The 20,028-nt window shown below is 35.0% G+C and overlaps 1 protein-coding gene across 1 annotated transcript in view; it reads right to left on the reverse strand.

Moving 5' to 3' along the window:
* PIK3C2G (phosphatidylinositol-4-phosphate 3-kinase catalytic subunit type 2 gamma) overlaps positions 1–20,028 on the reverse strand; it is a 312,676-nt gene that overhangs the window by 253,880 nt on the left and 38,768 nt on the right. Inside the window, exons 7-10 of the mRNA XM_054696764.1 lie at positions 13,589–13,648; positions 10,013–10,135; positions 5,373–5,406; positions 609–804 (exon numbers count right to left, since the gene is read on the reverse strand). Coding sequence (XP_054552739.1) covers positions 609–804; positions 5,373–5,406; positions 10,013–10,135; positions 13,589–13,648 — 413 coding nt within the window. The remainder of the gene's footprint in view (positions 1–608; positions 805–5,372; positions 5,407–10,012; positions 10,136–13,588; positions 13,649–20,028) is intronic.

Genomic DNA, 20,028 nt, shown 5'->3' on the forward strand with positions numbered 1-20,028 from the left:
TGTACATATATTTGCAGCTCAAATTGAAGCAAATATATTAAGCAAATATTGACAGATTTGAAGAGACAAACAGCAGCAAAATAATAGTAGATTTCAATCTACTAAATCTATTAAACAGAAGTTTAATAAGGAGAGGAAGGTTTGCACAACACTATAAATCAAAGGAACTTAACAGATATACACAGAACATTCTGCCCAACAGCAGCAGAATATATATTCATATTTTCTTTCTCTCTCTATTAATTGGTATTATTCATTTAAGTGAAACATAAAAATATATTAGGGCAATCACTAAATAGGATGAGTATTCCATAATGATATGGAAATATCTATACATATATATGTATAAAATGACATAGTGATATATGATACACTGACAACATGCAGTTATTTTTAATGTGGAGAATGGGTAAAGACTTGAGGGAAGGGATATTCATTGGAAATAATGCTTAAAAATGATTCTTAGAACAGTAAATCTACTCTGAGTAAATTCCAACATTTTAGGAAACTTTAGCTCCAGCAAGCAAAAAAAAAAAAAGGCAAATTATACTCTAATTAGAAGCTATATAAAACTTTAGCACTTTCATGAAAAACTCACCACCACTCACCTATGCACCCAGGTCTCTGGAATGTTGTGGGCTGCATACACTGTGAAACTGAGATGGGAATGCAGCCCAGGATTTACACAGGGAATGCTAACAGGTGCATGTAGAAGCTGGAAATCTGCACAAAAGCTGTTGCAATAGATATCAATTAACCAGTGGATGGATGTGGACAGTGCAGTTGTCACTTTCTTTATCAAGTCTAGGGAGAAAAAAAGGAGAGAAAGCCAGTTCATCTCTGAAAGTTCATATTTATCATAAATCATCAATTACAGCTTTGGAATTATTTATAATGCAATTTAAATAAAATTTAATTAAAATGACTCTACGAACTGAAGCCAATTAGACATCTGTGCATCCGTATGCATTTTTGGTTTGTTGAAGTAGATAGTCAATAAACTTTCATATCTTCAGTTGAGGAATTTAGGAAGCGTGGCCTTTAATCACAAATCAAGTCTGGATTATTAATTTGGCATTCTGAACTGTAATTTGCAGTATATTTTATTCTAGTTTATGATCATTTAGAAATAATTTTCAGATGAAGTGCATGTTTTATGCATGATTTGTAAGTACTCCAGACAAATTTTATCTAAAGAATTAATAATAAACTTATAATAACCACCATTAACTGCACACACTCATATACATTGTGCTGCTATTAAAAATGAATGCTAATAGTAATGACAGGGATCTGAAACAAGCTTGAAGTGAAAGATTTATGATGTTCACCAAAGTTCTTCATAATCTTGAGTTTTACCATTAGTTATTAAAAGGGAGTCTAAGCATTCCTAAAAATCACTTGACATAAAAGGAGAAAGAACTAATACATTTCAAGCATGTACTAAATGAAGGCATGCCAATGTATAGCAGAACCATATGAAAAGGGTCACTTAATCATCAAATTTAAGGGAAATTTTCGTAGAAATGGATTCCCTTTTTCCCAACAAACTCTTTGTTGAAAAAATTCCTACCTTATAGGAAATAGAGGGGACTGATGAAATGGACCAGAAAGATTGATGGACTTTGTTCCAAGTCAGAAGAGGTGACACTATTACAATGGAGAAAGCTTATGAGGATGATGAAAATCATCCCAGGCTTCTTACTAGGACCAATGGATGCCCTATTTATATGTAGTTATGAATGAATGGAGAGCTATAATCATAATGTGCTCACTACTTGCAATTAATATTCAACTACAATAGTGCTTTAAAAAATGAAGAACAAACTTAAAAAGCACATTTCCCCACCCAATTAGGAAAATCTTTAGCTGACAAGAGTTTTAAGTTATAAAAAGAATGTATGAAACAAAATAAGTTGTAAATGGAAACTCTGGCACTTTCCTCTGAACCCCTGTGGACTGAGCCTTGAGGAGGGGTGACATAACTACTGTGGTCATGACCAAAAAACAATGGGTGCATTATTTGCCTGGGTCCCTTCAGGGATGGCAGCTGTCAGGTCTCATCAATGCTGAAATAGGCCTACCACGGGCTATTTCTGGTAGATGAGGCAGATAGAAAATGCTGTGTAAGCAAAAAAAAAAAAAAACCAAAAAAACCCAAAAAAAAACCCACAAACAAAAAACCAAACAAACAAACAAACAAACAAACAAACAAAAAAAAAAACACGCTGGACCAGACAGAAGTACGGAAATGGAAATGGCACAATATTGGGTACTTATATATTTCTAGGGCCTGGTCCTGGAGAAATGAAACATATCACCAGTGTAGCCTGTTGAGGGACATCATAGGGATGATGTGGGGTCCTGTGCACAGCTGCACCCAGGCCTGAGGAGGGAAGTCGGACCTGCCAGGATGTATGAGCACAAGGTCCTGAAAGGGCCTAAGGGCAGCTTGGCCTGGAGCCAGCCCACCCGCGGGGTGACGCTGCTGGGGAAGGTAATGCTCAGGAGAGACAGAGCAGCTTCTGGAGGGACCTGCACTGCGGGGGCACGAGGCGGCTGGACTTAGCATAGCAAGTGGAGTCACCCTCAGGCTCCCGTGCCAGCACATGGATCTGGAAGGCTCTCTATCGGGTCTGTTTCCCGGCACAGTGGCAAACGCGGTGGGGACACCTGCAGCCGAACTATGCTGGCCTTGTGGACATGTGGCAAGGCCTGGCAGAGGGTCTGGCGGTTTCTACGGCCGGTCACGGAGGAACGGACGCTTGACTCAACTTCTGCCTCAAGCTTGTAAGTCGCAGACTATTTGCTCCAGCCTGTGCACGACCCGGGGTCGAGGTGGCCCTTTCCAGGGAGTGGCGGGTGGGAAGGGGAAGCCTGAGCAAAGGATGTTCACAGGGCCTTGCCTTTGTGTGGGGCCTGGACGCCAGTTGCTAGGTTCCACGTTACTCGTACACGGCGATGCCTGGGGCAGTGCCCTAGCCTCCAGGAGCCGGGAGCCGTCTCTAAACCCCAGCGACCCGTCCCCCGCGCCGGCCCTGCGCCCCCTTGCGCTGCCTCTCCCCAACCACCGCGGCCCAGGAGAACCCTGGTCCGGCCAGGCCCAACATGCACAGAGAACTGTGTGCGCCTCTGGAGATACTGTGATCTTACAAGGGCACTGCACAGTGAGGCGGCCCAGTATGTCACAGTGTTGTTTATTCAAACACATGCACTTCTGCATAAGATGTTACTGAACCAGAAGTCGCCTTTTGGTCTCTAGTTTTTTCGAGAAAAAATAATACAAAGAGCTAGTTTTTCCCTCCAGCAGGCGCCTGCAGTCGTGGCTGCTCTCAGCCTGGCCCTCTGCAGCACAGTCTGCAATTAAGCATTTAGTTGCTGTTGTTCAAGACATGCTATTATTCACTTAGTTATTCATAAATATGTACAAAATTTTTAAGATAGACAAATTTTACTTATTTGATATATTTCTTCAATTGTGCTCTTTGTTGAAACAGCTAGAGGGGATGAGGCCGAGTGAAAGAGCTTTCATTAAACTTCTCTGAGTAATGAGCAGTAACAATTAATGGAACAGAAGAGTAGAGCAGCATAGAAACAGTCTGAAAAGAGGCCTCATCCAACTCTGGAAGCCAACCAACTGGGATTCTCTTCAACAGCGGGGGAGAGAAATATAAATTTGTAGAAACATCTTGCTTCCAAAAGCCCAAATTGTGCTATTGGTACTCTGAGGCAAACTTTTTGTTAATAATTCCTAGTCATGTGCAAATGGATTACATCCACAATAAACCATGAACATGTGTGAGGAATCTTACAAATTCAAGCTCCAACACATACTTTGGGGATTCTTAATTATTTAGATAATTACTCAAACTATACTCTGCGTTTTGTGCAAAAATACAGTTCTTGGTTGTAATTCATTTCTTCCAGCTAGAATACAGCTGTGTAAATATGCTGTATGACTTACTTCCAGAACACTGGATAGCCAGTACATTTTAAGTATAAGAAATGTATGAAGGAATTAATATACTGGACATCTTGGTGAAATGTGAAGATGTTTATCACACCTGACTTTATTCTGGGTTAAGAATTACAGTATCATGAAATAAACAGAGACTGCATATATGGTGTTAAGAAGCAGTAATTAGAATCTAGCATATAATGTAAATCTGCAGTTTTGTGGGATCTCATCCCAGCTTTTGTCAAAAATGGAGTTAGGGATCTTGGTTCCAACAGGTGAAAATAAAACAACAGGGGGAAAAAAAGTGTGTCAGTTCATATAGGTGTATCTCCAGCTTTCATATTCCTCTTTCTATCTCTTGGACTCTGTATTAAATTGCTAAGGAGTATTCACTTTCTTCCCTTCCTCTGTGATGTTCTGGAATTTTATGAATGCCTGAAAGAGACTTTTGCACTAGTACATATCCTCTGCCATCCATTTTTCTCTCAATATAAAGTGGGGAGTCCCTCAAATATATTTGAATGTGTTTTGAGTGATGGAATTAGAGTTGAAAGGACATTCCTTAGTACATAACTTTCAACCGAAAGGATATGTAGGGCAGATCAGGGTTATCCTTTGTTCTTTACTATCACCTCTGAATCCAAGGATATTAGTTTGAACTTCTCTGAAACAATTTCATTGAAGTTACTGAAAGGTTTCACATGCCAGATATTCCTGTGGAAACAAGAACAGCCCCAATACATGCTGCCCAGTAAATACTATCTTATCTTTTATGCACGTTAGGGAACTTGGGATCACAGAGTTTAAATGTCAAAGATCCCAGAGTCAAAAAGTGGCAGAGTTGAAATTCAAAACCAGCTTTGCTTGATGTCAAAAGTCAGACTCTGCTCACACATGTACTATTTTGTATAGAGGCGAAGTCCTCCTGTGCCTTACAGTCTATAGGCTTAGAGCCCCTGTGAACACTAATTATACAAGAATCTAATCATCCTACCTGTTAAGTTAGATTGGTCTTTCAAATAGAACTTGAATTTAAAATTGAAATTAGTGCCTTTGAAGAAAGACATGTACTTTTCTTAGATCAAAATATAATAAATAACTAAATAACAAAATTTTATGTTATCTTTGTAAGGCCATAAGGATATTTCCAGTATTTCTTTATTTTTTTTTAAAGATTTCTTGACTTCATTAAAAAAAAAACAAAACTCAAGCTTTAAGTTTATAATAGAGTATGGAGTTTTATTCACTTGCAGAATACTTCCATCAAGAAAGGGTCCTAAGCAGAGCATTTTTTCCATTGAAATATCTTTTGTGTTTGTTATTGTAACATTTGGATAAGAATCATAAGTTTTAAATTCTTTTGAGTCCTGAAACTTGTTTCTTTAAAATAAAATTGCATCCATATGTGTTTTACCTTTCACTGAAGTCTCTGAACTTTGATAGAAATTCTGAAAAAGATAAATGGGTGTTACTCAGAAAACAAATTCACTAACCAACCAAACCAGTCATATCCAAAATCTAAACAATGAATTTTCTCTAACATGATAAAAAGACAAAATATATCTTGCTTTGAAATATCATCAAATTTTTAGTCTTATTGTAACAGTTCTGTAGATATTGCCTTAACTTAGCCCCTTTCCACAGTATAGATGCATTTCTAGTACTATGATTAGTATGTGTGGTGTTTTTGGTTGTTGCTGAAGGAACATTGGTTATAATATTAAATAGATTTCAATGTGTAGATTATATATCAACAACTGTATAATATCCATTTCTTTTTATTAGTAGTCAATAAGGTGCAAACTTCAGGCAGCACTGAAAAGAGGGTGGATGGAAGTGTGCAAAATTATGTAGGTTTACTGTATGGTTTCATTTCTTTATTTTTAGAAGACTGAAAAAGCTGAGAAAGATAATTTGACTTAAATCATGCCCTAGATTTAAAAAAAAAACTTACATTTTTTGTTATTTAATTTCATGTCCATTAGTAGTACAGTAGCTGTGTGTGTATGTTTGTTTATCTTTGTTGGAAGCCTAGGGTTAATTTGGCGGTTTAGGATTTGCTGGGTATAACTTCATTCTCATGAAAACTAAACAGGGTGACTCACCAGTTCACTAAAAATAATGTCTGAGTCCAAAAGCAATTCAGTTTTATAGTAAAATTCATTTTGACACTGAATTTTTAAAAATTAGGCTTTGCAAGTTTGCTTTTAAGGAAAACCAATTAATGAAAAGTCCAAAGTATCATACAAATAAACTAAGCAGTAACTTTTCCTGTAACAAAGAATTTGCTGCTGTATTAGTTTGGAGAGAGATTTCTATTGTGGTTAAAGTACTGTTAATTTATATGCGACTTTTCACTTAAAAACATCATTCACATGAATTTCAGAAACATTTCTCCTGGGTAAAATATTTCATCTGAGCATCGTTTTAACCACAAGACTTAACAACTACTCATAAGACCTTATGTAAAGGCTATAAAAAGATGTTAGCCTGACTTAACTATATTTGTTTACTCAGAAATATAAACTTGTATTTAAAAATCACCATGACATTCACCCATAATACAATGTGTAATGCCATATTTTTCACTTTGTAGTTCATTTATATGTGAGCATTTAATGCAACTATGTTATGTAAGCTCCTGGAATATAATTTTGAAGGATGGAAATTGTTTCCATGGCTGAGTAGGAAGGTCAACTAGAGTAAAACTTCATGTGCGATACAATGCTTCATCTTCTAAAACTTCCATTTAATAAATACCTAATTACTTCCCTGTATTGCAGGAATAGTCTCTTGCAAATGAACCTAAAATGTAACCAAGGAAAGTTTTACAAATTTCTGAATTTGTTGGCAGAAGACTCATAATTCTTAGTAGTTCTTTAATATTAGGTTTATGTTGAGTTGATTGAACTACTTTAAAACTGTTAACTGCAGTTGGATTACTGTACAAGTTATATAAAATATATTTACTATTTGTGCCAACATTCTTTTATAGATGAGCTCACAATTAATATAGGATGCAAAAAAAAAAAGAACATAAAGTGTAATTGAAGAAGATGACGAATAAGTAAATTTATAGTGTATGGAATCTGATGGGAATATCGAACTGTTTTGGGCATCAATGTATTTGAAGTAAAGTTGATAACTGTCAGCTCTTCATATGTGTGCATAAAAATCATACACAATTTAGTTCTCACAAATATATATGAAATATGAAATGTAAATATAAGAATTTCATAACTTTCCTAGGAAATACTAATTTTTTTTTTTTTTTTTTTTGTGGAACCCTCGCCAGCGGCCAGGGAACGAACCTGCGCTGCAGAGGCTGTGGGCAGCCTCGCAGTCCAGTGCTCAACCACTGCGCCACCAGGGGAGGCCCAGGAAATACTCAATTTTTTTCTTGAAAGATTCTTTTGACTTCTGATCTATTGAGTGATATTTCTGAGAAAATTGTTCTTTTTGTTCTTTTTGGAAACTTGGAAATGAATGGTTATTCTTAAAGATTTATTTATTTATACAAGAACCGGGGTACAGGCCAGATGTGTGGGAGAGTGAAAGGATTCACCAGAGACAGAGTGGGGAACAGAACAGGCTGCTCCTGCTGAGGGGAGCAGTGGGCGAGAAAGGAGAGGTCGACTTGCCATGAAAATTAATGTTTTAAAGATAAAGCTTTCATATCTACTAATACTCTAACATCATTTGAAGTGCTAAAATAGACTTCTCTCATTCTTTGATCAGTTGTCTGTTTCTACTGATTCTCTGAGAGCCAGTCATAAAAGTTGCAGAACAACTTAGTAGTTTTAACAGATGGGAACACACATGTCCATTCTTATACATCTGCTCTCCTCTTCAGAGGGAGGCTCACATTTTTTATAAGGCTGGCTGTAACCAGTGACCCTGGTATAATGAGAGCTAAGTGGTGCTTGTGTGAGTTAGAAAACACCATCCCCACTATCTCCAGGAATAATAATGACTTTCATTCAAGCTACAGTATCATTTAGATCTTTTATTAACACTACTCAAACTTACAAGAACTCTGTTGTTTATATATATGCTTATAGTGCCCCCAAATGTGTTAATTCTGAGAGAACAGAATTGATTGTTGAAAGTTAATTTTCACTTAACTTCAGCTGTTAGAAGATTCTCATTATCATTATATAAATTTCCCAGGTTGCTGAATTTATCAAAATACTTATTTTCAAAACATGGTGATGTGCTTTTCAAGACTATAGTATAATTTTCCCACTCTGGTGCAAAATAGAAAAATATGACCATATTAAATTGTGAGCACGTCAGAGTTCTTACTTTTTCATTTGTGAAGATCATGGATCTTAAGATCTACTTGCAAAAACAGTATTGAAGAATACATAATCATTTTATTTCCTTTTATAGTTGGAAGGTGTAATAGAAAGTATTTCCTCATTGAGAAAATCTTAGAAATAGACATATCTGTCTCCTTGTTCACTGAATTTAGAAATTTATTGAATATGTTGTTCAAATTTTGATCTCTTCATTGCTTTATGTTTTTAATTTTAATTTTTTAGAATTTTATTTATTTATGCATACAAGAGCTGGGGTATAGGCCAGAGATTGGGGGGGTGAGAGGATCCACCAGGGACAGAGTGGGGAACAGACCAGGCAGACTGACTGAAATACACTACTGAGGGGAGCAGCAGGTGAGACAGGAGAGGTCTGCTGTGCCATGTGTGTTGCTCCCTGGCTGGCTGGGGATCGAGCTCATGTTGCAGAGGTTGCAGATTGTTTCACAGTGCGGTACTTAACCCCTTGCGCCACCAGGGAGGTCCTGTTTTCAATTTTTAATGAGTGTTTATCTTGATTATCTTTTGGTGTTGTGCTTCCAGTGCTCTTCAAGTTGCCACTGTTCATGTCATGCAATGAAGTATTTAAGTTTCTATATTCATGATATTACCATATCACAAAAAACAAATCCATATTAAAATAAGACATAGAAAGCCCAATAATAAGAAATACATTTTTATAGTCACTTATTGATTTGAAACAGTAAGCACAATGATTTAAATATATTAATTTGTCCACTTGAAATTCAAATTCCATTTGAAATTTTCCAGTAGTATAATCTCTACTGTTCCTTTCCATGCAGATACATGAAAGAAATCACATTCTCTTATGAAGTTATACATATACTGGAATGTGTGTAGAGGCTTGACTCCAAAGGCCTTCCTGTCCTTTGCTGCTTATTAATCCTCTAAACACAAGTTTTTAAAGCACTAGAGTTTAGTAATAAAATGAACATTAAAATAGTAATGCATGGATTCTGTGAGGATGAATTAAAATAAAATAAAGATTAAGTTAAATGAAATATTGTATAAATGAAACTACTTTGCCATTGCAATACATTGTAATTATCATCATCATTATCATCTTAATAGCCTTCTGTTTTATCACTTGTTAATATAATAGCAAGATTGAATGTATTTATCATGACCAGATTTCCTAATCTATTTCTTAGGCAGTAATCACATCTATTATTCGACCTCAGTTTTCTGAGATTTAAAGAAATCACATAATACTTTTTAAACTGAAAAATAAAGCAGGAAATCATTGCAGGGATTAGGATTAAAGAAGCAATGTGCATTGCAATTCAGCAAAGATACCAGAAAGACAACTCATCTGTTCTCTCCTATATATGTGTTTGTCCATGCATACAAGGACACCTACACCTGATAAGCTGGTGGGCATGAAAGCCATTAACAGTCTATACAAAACTTGTCTGTGAATATTATTATTTAAGCACATTCAGCAAGGTAGGATTGTAGAATTGCTTTGTGTTACTTGAAAGCTGTAGTGTAGATATACAAGTTTGTAGCTATGCTATAACTTCAAATGTGTAAAAAAAATTCCTTTTAATTAAATTTGCTTAGCATAATAGAATCAAGTTTCCATTACCTTCAAATGATTGAAATATATATGTGTACATGCACACGTAGTAAGTCAAAAGTATTTTACACAGTCTTAATTAATTATTGAGCTCAGGTTCAAAATAATTACTTTGTAATAAATGAGTATATTTACCTCTGCTTTTCTCTGAAGAATTAGATTTAATTCATGTACAGCATCTGTAATTTGTTTAGTTTCCACACTCCCCAGAACACTGCATATATTTTTAACGTCTTCAAAAATATTATCCACGTTTTTCTGTAGATGACAAGATTCATTTCTTACAGTTCACTGAAATCAAGATGATGCTAATTTATCTATAATTTAGCTCTTTGCATGAAAAGGAAGTAGCATGAAATGTGGTTGTTTGCTCCTATATATAAAGAAGAATCCCAAAATTGATTTTTCTGTGGCGTGATCATACAATTTGCATAGAGTGAATGCTCAAAAGCAGGACTCCTAAGATTGAACACATAAACTTTAATATTATCCAAAATAAAATGAGAAAAGGGAGTGGGAGAGAGAAAGAGCAAGCACTGGCTAGAGCAGGAGGGAAGGAGGTTGGAGAATTTTCTGCAAAGACTGAAAACAAGGCAACTGACTAAACCCTGTAGAGTTTCAGGGTGCAATTGTTTTTGTAAGCAGTGTACAGGGGGGCAATAATATTAAAAATCAGATTCTCAAATTTCAGAACAAATTTGGGACAACCATATTTGATGTTGGACTGTTTGGGAATCATTTGATTGTACTATCTTTGAAGCAACTGATATTTCAGAAAAAATCACTGAGATAAATATATTCTTCAGTAATGACTAATTCTTAAAATCAAAATTTCTGACTACACGTAAGATGATTATACCCAGATTTTATGGTCACATAAAAGAGATTTTATTTAATCTCTTTCTCAACTTTGTACATGTTCTTAAGCTTTCATTTAAAAAGAATCAGTATGATTTTGACCATGTACTTTTCAGTGTATTACCATTAATTATGTTGAGAATTTTGTTTTTTTTTTGTTAATTGCATGGATATCATCTTTCATTCTACCATATTTTTAGCTACTTTGCCTATATCATTAAAAGTGATGACTTTTCGAAAAACATCTACTCTTCCCTGGCCCCACAGTCATTCTAAGGTAGGGTTAGAGTGGTTTATTTCAAATGGTTTATTTTCCTTTTTATCCATATGCAAACATATGGATCCACAACACAAAAGGATTAGATTACTTTCTTAACAAAACATTATCATTACAAAGACAAAAAAAAATCATATTCAGGGAAAAAATGTAAATCTTGGGTTGAATGCGTCACTCAGATAATTTATTTCTTACTTCTTTCTGACAGTAATACTTATTTGATCTACTATCTCATTTAATCATCACAAAAATTCTGAAAAATAGGTATCATATTTGTTACATTCATGTCACTGAGATGCTGGAATATGTTAAATGAAATACTGCAATCATAGAAATTAATCAATTGGTAATTAATTAGATATGAGGACTAACAGAAAAGTTGGATTTAAAATTATTTGAAAATTTCTTACTAGGAAAACTAAGAAGACAGGGTACCATTAGTTATGGTAGGGAACACAGGCAGAATGGGAAGATTTTTGCTGGGACTGTGATTTATGTATCCTTTTCGTAAAGAGAGCTTTGTACCAAGTAGACATAGCTTTCAGATATTGGGAATACAGTGGAGTTCTGGCTTTAGCAACTGTTGGATTGGAAAAGCAGATGCTGCAAACATACATACTCAAACACAGTGCATACTCTTATAAACACTGAGTGACTTATTATTTTTTTTTAAGATTTATTTATTTTTTTATATAAGCACTGGGTATAGTCAGAAGTGTGGGAGGGTGAGAGAATTCACTAGAGCCAGAACGGGGAACAGAACAGGCAGACTGACGAAATACACTGCTGAGGGGAGCAGCGGGTGAGACAGGAGAGGTCTGTCGCACCATGTGGGATCATCGCCAGTGGCCGGGGATCGAACTGGCGCTCCAGAGGCTGTGGGCAGCTTCGCAGCCCAGCTCTCAACCACTGCGCCAACAGGGGAGGCCCAACACTGAGTGACTTATAAGAAAAATTGTAGATGCAAACCTTAACACAAAATTTGGCTAAATCTCTGTGTCATGTAAACTTAAAACCTGAGCAGTAACTTCTGTAGTGATACTTCAGTGGCCTGGGAGAAATAATCAGACTAGTGTTAGGCCCTCAGGCTTAGAGATTTGTGTTTATTTATCACAGTGGAAAATTTACTAAAATTTTAGATCTAAACTAGTTGGTGGGTAAGGTGGAAGGGGCAGAGCTGGAGTTAAAAATCTTGACCAGTCCCCTGCCACTGGATACATTATTACCTGCTAAAGATTGGAGAAGAAAAACAATGCTAGTGACTGAGAACTTTTTTGTTTAATTTAAAAAAAAAAAATTTTTTTTAAAGATTTATTTAAACAAGCACTGGGTACAGTAAAAAGCATGGGAGGGTGAGAGAATTCACTAGAGACAGAGTGGGGAACAGAAAAGACAGACTGACGAAGTACACTGCTGAGGGAGCAGCAGACTTGGCAGGAGAGGCCTCTACACCATGTGGGATCCTCGCCGGTGGCTGGGGATTGAACTGGTGCTGCAGAGGCTGCGGGCAGCTTTGCAGCACAGTGCTCAAACACTGTGCCACCAGGGGAGGCCCGTGACTGAGAAATTTTGAGGAAGGCTTTCTCTATCCAAGAGTTTACCCACAAATTGTTTTATGAGTTATGTGTGGAGTATTAATTTATACTACCCATAGCAGGAATTTGTGCCAAAATTGTGCTAGCATATTGAGACATTTTGGAACCAGGCAAAAGCAAAACTGCTATATAGAAACACTTTTCTAACCCCAAAACATACAAAATATACACACGTGTGCCTTTGCAGTGTGTGGCACGTGCATGTACACACACGTAGAGAGGGAATAATTAACCTCAAATATACAAATCTTATGGTGGCTGATACTCTACCATTTGAGGGTTACTGTAGACACAGACATAAAACTCAGTAGGACATTTCAAAGACACCAAAGCTAGACATTGTTTAATTTCAAACAGATGATTACTGGCCAAGAATTTGACTGTGACTGTCTGGAGAGAGAATCTAGGTAGATGAAAATTTGGCAGAACATCTAGATGATGGAGAAGGAAGTTTGAGTCTCAAAAATGAACACATTAAGTACTGAGACAAGGACATTAGACTATAATTTAATGGACATAATGCAGAGATAGTTGATTGTATTAGGAGAATTTAGCTTGGAAAAAAAGAAAAAGGAAACATTTCAACTAGTGATCTTTCAAGTGAAAAGGGTTATATTTACTGCAAGTAACTCTAGAATGATAAATTAGAACAAAAGGTTGATAATCTAGTGGCAATCATTTTTGCTCAAAATTCTTTGTGAAAATTATTTTGTTCAAAAATAAAGTAGACTGGACTGAAGAAAGAGTTGCTCCACATTACAGGTATGCAGGCAGTTCAATGTTTAGAGGAAATTTTTGTATTACATAGGAATTTGGACTAGATCACCTCTAAATTTGTTTGAACCCTGTGACTCTTTAGACTGTGACTCTTTAATGCTATAATGTTATTTAATGTGATACACTCTAAGATACCTTTGGAAATATTTAATGTATCATAAACTCTGAAGAGAAGCATTCTAATACTTTGGATATTAAGCTTACCTCAAAAGTGTTGTGAACATTGGAGAAGATTGGTGACAAATCTTTCTCAGGTGTATCTTTCTGAAAAACAAAACAAAACAAAACAAACAGCATAAGGTTTTCTCCCAGCTTTCATTTAGCTGTAATGGAAACCAAGGTAATAATATTTAAACAGACATGTAATGCCATGTAGCAGCTTGGGATTTTCCAGGACTTATATAAATCTTAATGAATTTCTATTTAACTTTACATGTTAAAAATATCAGATTCAGTTAATGGATTTGGAGATAAATTTAGAATTACTTTCATTTCAGATTCAGTGACTAGTGCTATTATTACTTGTTCTTTAAAAATAAAAGTTATTCTTTGGAGTACCACTTTTATACAATTATAATAGTGAAAAAAGTCAGATTATATAAAAAAAAACATACTTTTTCCTGACTTCATCAGAGATTCTCAAGATTCTCAAAAATGATAAGCCCCTCCAAGGTGAAATGAGCTACAGTCTTTGTCCTTTGATAGTGCACAGGAAAAAGAGGTGACTGCTATGCAGGAGAATGAAGAGAGTCAGCTAAGATTTTAACATTCTCAAAGGCCATCTGTGATCTAGCCTATAATTTGGAATATTTGGGAGTCTAAGACGCAAGGAGAGTTTGCAATCATTTATGAGCTTTTTTGCATCAACAACAACCAGATGTTCAAGGGAAATACTGAAGATAGTCTAGGAAACTGAAGATCCTTTCAGTAGTGTCAGGGGACAGGCATGAAGCCCAGCCCACTCTGGATCCTTCTCCCATAAACAAACACCTTAAGGTGCTGGTTGATGGTCTAGGAAAATGAAGATACTTGCAGAGGCAGAACACCCTCTGTCACCTTGAATTTCGGCAGAATTCTCTTGCTTTGGGGTAAGGAGAAGAGAAAGCAGTTTCTGGACTTAAGTGAAGATCTTTTTCTGTCTTGAGTTCATGATCCTATCTACATGGAAGGAGAAGAAGAATGTTCTTGCCTTTCAAGACTAATTGCATATGCAATTTGGTTGAAGGTACAATTTGGTTGCCATGTGGAGGAGGGACAGGAGTGCTCAGAAAGTTTCAATCCTGAGGCTCAACAACAAGGTCTGCCTAAGATTGTGATTGGTCATTACAACATAGAACTACCTTAATCTATTAAAAATTAGTCTTTTGAATAATAATCAAAAGCAGAACACTGTTGGTGGAGAGACAAAGGTATTAAAAGAGGCATGACAAGCAGGGAATTTGAAAGCTGAGATTGAAGCAGGAATACAGAAAAACAAAAACCCTGGTACATAGACCACACTGCTAGTCTACATAGTAATGTCTCACACCTGGAGGACTTTAAAACCTGAAATGCCTGACATGAATGATAGCAACAGCAAAACAAAGTTCCAATCATCACTAGATTATATCAGTCCTACATTTTAATAGCGTAACAGAAAAATACCATTGCTTATTTCCAGATTTAATGTTGTCTGCCCCATCTCTGGTGGTATTCTATATATGATATTTGGCATTTAATTAAAAATTAGGATCAAATCAAAAAAACTAGATAAAGCAATCCATTGTCACTAGTTGTAAAAATGAACAAAACCAAATTAATAAATGACCCAGATATTGGGGCACACAGTCAAGGACTTTAAAATAACTGTGATTAGCATGTTTCAGGACCCAGTAGTAAATCTGAACAACAAATAGGGAATTTCATGAACAAACGAGGATGGAGATGGCAACTGTATGAGTGTGAGTTATAAAAATATTACACATGAAGAATTTTTTTCTTTGAGCTTATCAACTGGTTGAGTACAAGAAAAGTGTTAATGGAGTTGAAGATAAGTAAAAAGAAATTATCTGAAGCATAACTGAAGTACAAAGGAAAAAAGAATGGGGAGAAAAACCAGAACACAATATCTAAGAACTATCAGAGAAGTTATATACACAATTAGAGTTCTGGAAAAATAAGAATAGGGTAAAGAGATATTTAAAAAGATAATGACCAACATACCAAAATTTATGGAATGCTGCTCAAATTTATAGGAAAAATTATGGCTTAAAATTTTGAGTAATTCAAGGTCAATTAGAGATGCTGAATACATGATTAAACTACTTCCCGTGAAGAAAATTCCAAACGGATGATTTCATTGGTGAATTTTATCAAGAATTTAATGAAGAAATGACACCACATATCAAGTTCTTTCAGAAGGAGAGGTTTTAAAGACCTCTAGGTATGAGACACTATGTGGACTAGCAGTGTGGTCTATGTACCAGGGTTTTTGTTTTTCTGTATTCCTGCTTCAATCTCAGCTTTCAAATTCCCTGCTTGTCAATCTCTTGTATAAGGCCAGCATTAGTCCTATAACAAAATCAAACCTCAACATTACAAAAGAATAAAAATGTAGATGAATGTTCCTTATAAATACAGATATAAATATATCAAATAGAAAATTAGCTAATTGAAGCTAGAAAAATATGAAAAAGATTCTGATACCACGTTAATTGTTATTTGCTCCTGTAATGCAAAGATATCTTTTACATTTTTATATAAATGAGAACAACCACATGCCCATCTCTATGAATACAGAAAACACAGTGACAGAGTTCCAAGACATTTAACACCCATTCATACTGTTTTTCAGCAAATTAGGAACAGACATGCAAAAGGCAATTAACTTCATACTGTAACTACTAAATCTCCGGATAAGTTCAGACTTAATGGTGACTTTCTCCCTAAGATTAGCCACCAGGCAAGGATACTGTTCTTACTACTTGTAAAATTCTATGAAGATCAAGACTAAAGAAATAGTCATAGAGAGAAGTCTTTAGTACATAGTGTCTAGAGTGGGAAGCATTTACTGCAAAGAGGCATTTGGGCACTTCTGAAAAAGATAAATGTGGAAAATGAATAAAAATTTGAATATGTAAATTACAAAAATGATAGTTTGATATTACATTTAAAAACAGTAAAGAATTACAAATTTAGGGCCCTCCCTGGTGTGGCACAAGGGGTTAAGTCTCAGCACTGTGACACTCTCAGTAGCCACTGTAGCAGGAACTCAATCCCCAGTAAGAGAGCTAACCCACATGGCACAGCAGACTTCTGTCTCACGCACTGCTCCCCTCAGCAGTGTATGTCAGTTTATCCACCTGTTTTGCTCCCTTCTCTGTCTCTGGTGAATCCTCACCCTGCCCCCAAGCCCCTCACCTTCACCTCTGGCCTATACCCCAGCTCTTGTATGCATAAATACATAAGTCCTTTTAAAAAAGCATTACAAATTTATTAGTCAACAGAGGAAATGAACATTAAAAAGAAACAATTACATACACCTCATGTAGGCAAAAATTTTTTTAAATTGGACTATACTAAACATTGTTGAGAAAATGGGGCAGTGTGAATTTTCATCGTTGTGTAATGTATATGATCCCATTAGAAAGGTATTTGGTATTACCTTGTAAATATGATCCTAGGTAGAAAACCCTGTACTATTAGCTCAGAATAGATTAATGAATTCAGTATCACTCATCTGATTGAATGCTAGATAACAATGAAAACAAATCAAAACCACAGGAAACAAAGTGAATAAATTGGAAAAACAATAGTGAGTGAAAGATCTATCTTTAGGAAATCTAAACTTGTGTTACTCGTAGATGCACTACAAATGCTTTACACCAAAGGATATCTCTTATGTAGAGAAAAAGATAAGAAGTGGCACAGAGGCAGATCTGTTATTCTGCAGTATTTTGTTCCTAAACTTACTGTTTAATAAGAGTCATGTCCTATTGTTATTCTTTTGTGTGTATAATCTTCATGTATTATCTGATTCACTGCAAAAATTCAAAATCATGTATTCCTTTTATGATCCTTCAATGCTTTCTACCTTACTGGGAGTATAAATTATGTTGGCTAGTGATTATCTTTCTTATTGAAGATCTACTTTCATTTTTTCTTCTCCAAGTCTGGGAGTGTTCTATATATAATTGGTTTGACTTTTAAATAGCTTCAATCTGCCCTTTATTTCTGCTCAGGTAGGTTCCAATTCTGCAGTTTTATTTTATTTTCCTGTGACCTGACTTTATCTCCATCATCTTCTTGATTTCTCTTTTTGTGACCTTTCAATTAGTCCTTGTGACCTATTCATTTTTTCCTATTTCCTTTAGTTTTTTTTCCCCCTTTTTTCCCACCTTTTCTATTGTGAATGCAAATCAGCTTTGCGACATTTTTCTTCTGAATCCAATACAATCCTCTACTTTAGTAATAGTATTAAAAAGAATCACTAATAGTAATAAAATAACACTTGTACTTTTCTTGAACACTGACTTCCAGTGTATACTAAGCACATTACATCCACTGTTTCATTAATTTTTAAAAATATCATTGTTTTATTTTATTATCTTCATTCTAGCAATGAATAATGTGAACCCTAGGAAAATTAAATACAAAACATTTATAGTGGCAGAGGGTTGACATATACGTTATTTGATTTTGGAGCCTTGCCTCCTAAATTATGTCCTTTCTGCCACTCTGCTTGAATTATATTTGAAATTGTAATTACTGAATATCTACCAATACATCTTCTGTTACTAAGAAAGCTCAAGTTCTAAAAAACCTAAATACATTTTATAAAATGTTTTCGTTGCCTCTTCCTACTTATATGTGAAATTTTCTACCTCTATTTTGGTGAATATTAGTTTGGAGTTAGGGAGGAAAATGTGTGAAATAAGTTATTACTCAATTTTCATCACTAAGTAGCTTAATACTGTATAATATATCCCTTGGTTTTCTAGTATCTAGTTGGTATAACCTCTGAGTGTAGTTTAAAAGGTTTGGAGATTCCTAGCTCTTTTCAAATCAGATAGATGTTTGATGAAATTCAACCACATATTTGAAGCATAAGTAGATTTTTCTCAATTCTGATCCACATAATTTATAATTAATTTACCAGTTACTAGAATCTGGTGTAAGTTTGTCATTGGTGGTAGTGGTTGTTGTCTTTCTCTAACAGTTAAAATTTGGCAATTTTGTAAAATTTTGGAGACAATACATAAGTCAGAAGTTGATTCTTTCACCTAGATTGAAATCTTGTTCTACAAGGTTTTACTCTTTAGGTGAATTTACTGACTTCCAACTAGACCATCAACAATTTTAGAGCATGGTCCCTATTTCTATTTTCTTGAATCCAATGAGTAAATACTTTCATAATTTTCATTACAAAAGCATTCAGTTATATCTTTGGGGAAATTTAATTCTCTTAACTTCTCTGAAAATGCTAGATATCACTACAAAATATAGAGTGAATATAGAAAATATTACTTAACTTTCAGAGTATCAGTGAAATAGAAAAGAGGAAAAAAATGCCTTGGTATGGAAAAAATGTACAAACCTAGTAGCCAAGATATGCAGACTTAAATAAGTCAAGCCTGAAATTTATTATATAACCTTTTTCTGAGCAAAGAAAATCTTTGGAAAACTAAATTATCCATATGACTCAATAATATTCATGCCATATTTATTTAGCTTGCTTACTTACTATTTTCTGTCCAATAATGTGAAATAATCAAAGTTTGAAAAATATAAAAACATTATTTTTCAAATTGTACCTATTTTTGACATTGATGAAAGGCAATTTGATGCACTTGTCAAATAAATAGAAAGTGTAAAATTGTGAACTGATAATGTCACAGTCTGTCCTCACTTCTCAGATATTTACTATTGATGCATCATAGGAAGAATCTCATATAAAAAGCTCATTGTTTTGAATGAAGTTGATCTGGAAAATCTCAGACACTGTGACCTATTCATAAAATAAATCAGATATGGGGGATAACTATTTTCCAGTGATAGTTAAAGACAATATTTCTTTGATGTTTTGCCAGCTTTTCAGTCAGTCACATTTAAAAAATTTACAATAGTCAATGATTTCTTTCAAAGTGGAAGTATTGGAAGCTTCGTATATGAGTACCATGATCAAATTTCTGTATTTAGAAATTAAAAAATATTGTGGCTTCTCAACAATTTGTGTGCTTGTATAAGAAGATGTCTATGATACATAAGCAGCATTGAGATACTTAATGATTAAAATTCACTGGAAGTAGGTTACTAGAACCTCAAAATTATATCTGTGTACAGTCATGGTACATAAATGATCTGGGAATGAATTAATAATATGCCTCAGGTACCTAGTAAGTTTCAAATTATACACTAGGAAAAATAACTATCACAGAGATGAATCAAGCTGAAAGAAGTAATAATGGCAGCTTTATGAAACTTAAAACAATCTAATTGTGAATTCTTTTCACATTCTATATTTTAAACTTACAGATTCAGGTCAGGCTCAAGAAAAAAAATGGAGTTAGAGTGAGAGGATTATACTTTGGGAAGAAATATTTGGTTTTTGATATTTATGTGGCATTCACATTAGTTTGGTGTCTAGATCAACAAGTGTAATTTAT

The sequence above is a fragment of the Talpa occidentalis genome, unplaced genomic scaffold (genome assembly GCF_014898055.3).
Source record: "Talpa occidentalis isolate TD23 unplaced genomic scaffold, MPIMG_talOcc4v2.1 talOcc4.16, whole genome shotgun sequence".
NCBI classification, from domain to species: Eukaryota; Metazoa; Chordata; class Mammalia; order Eulipotyphla; family Talpidae; genus Talpa; species Talpa occidentalis.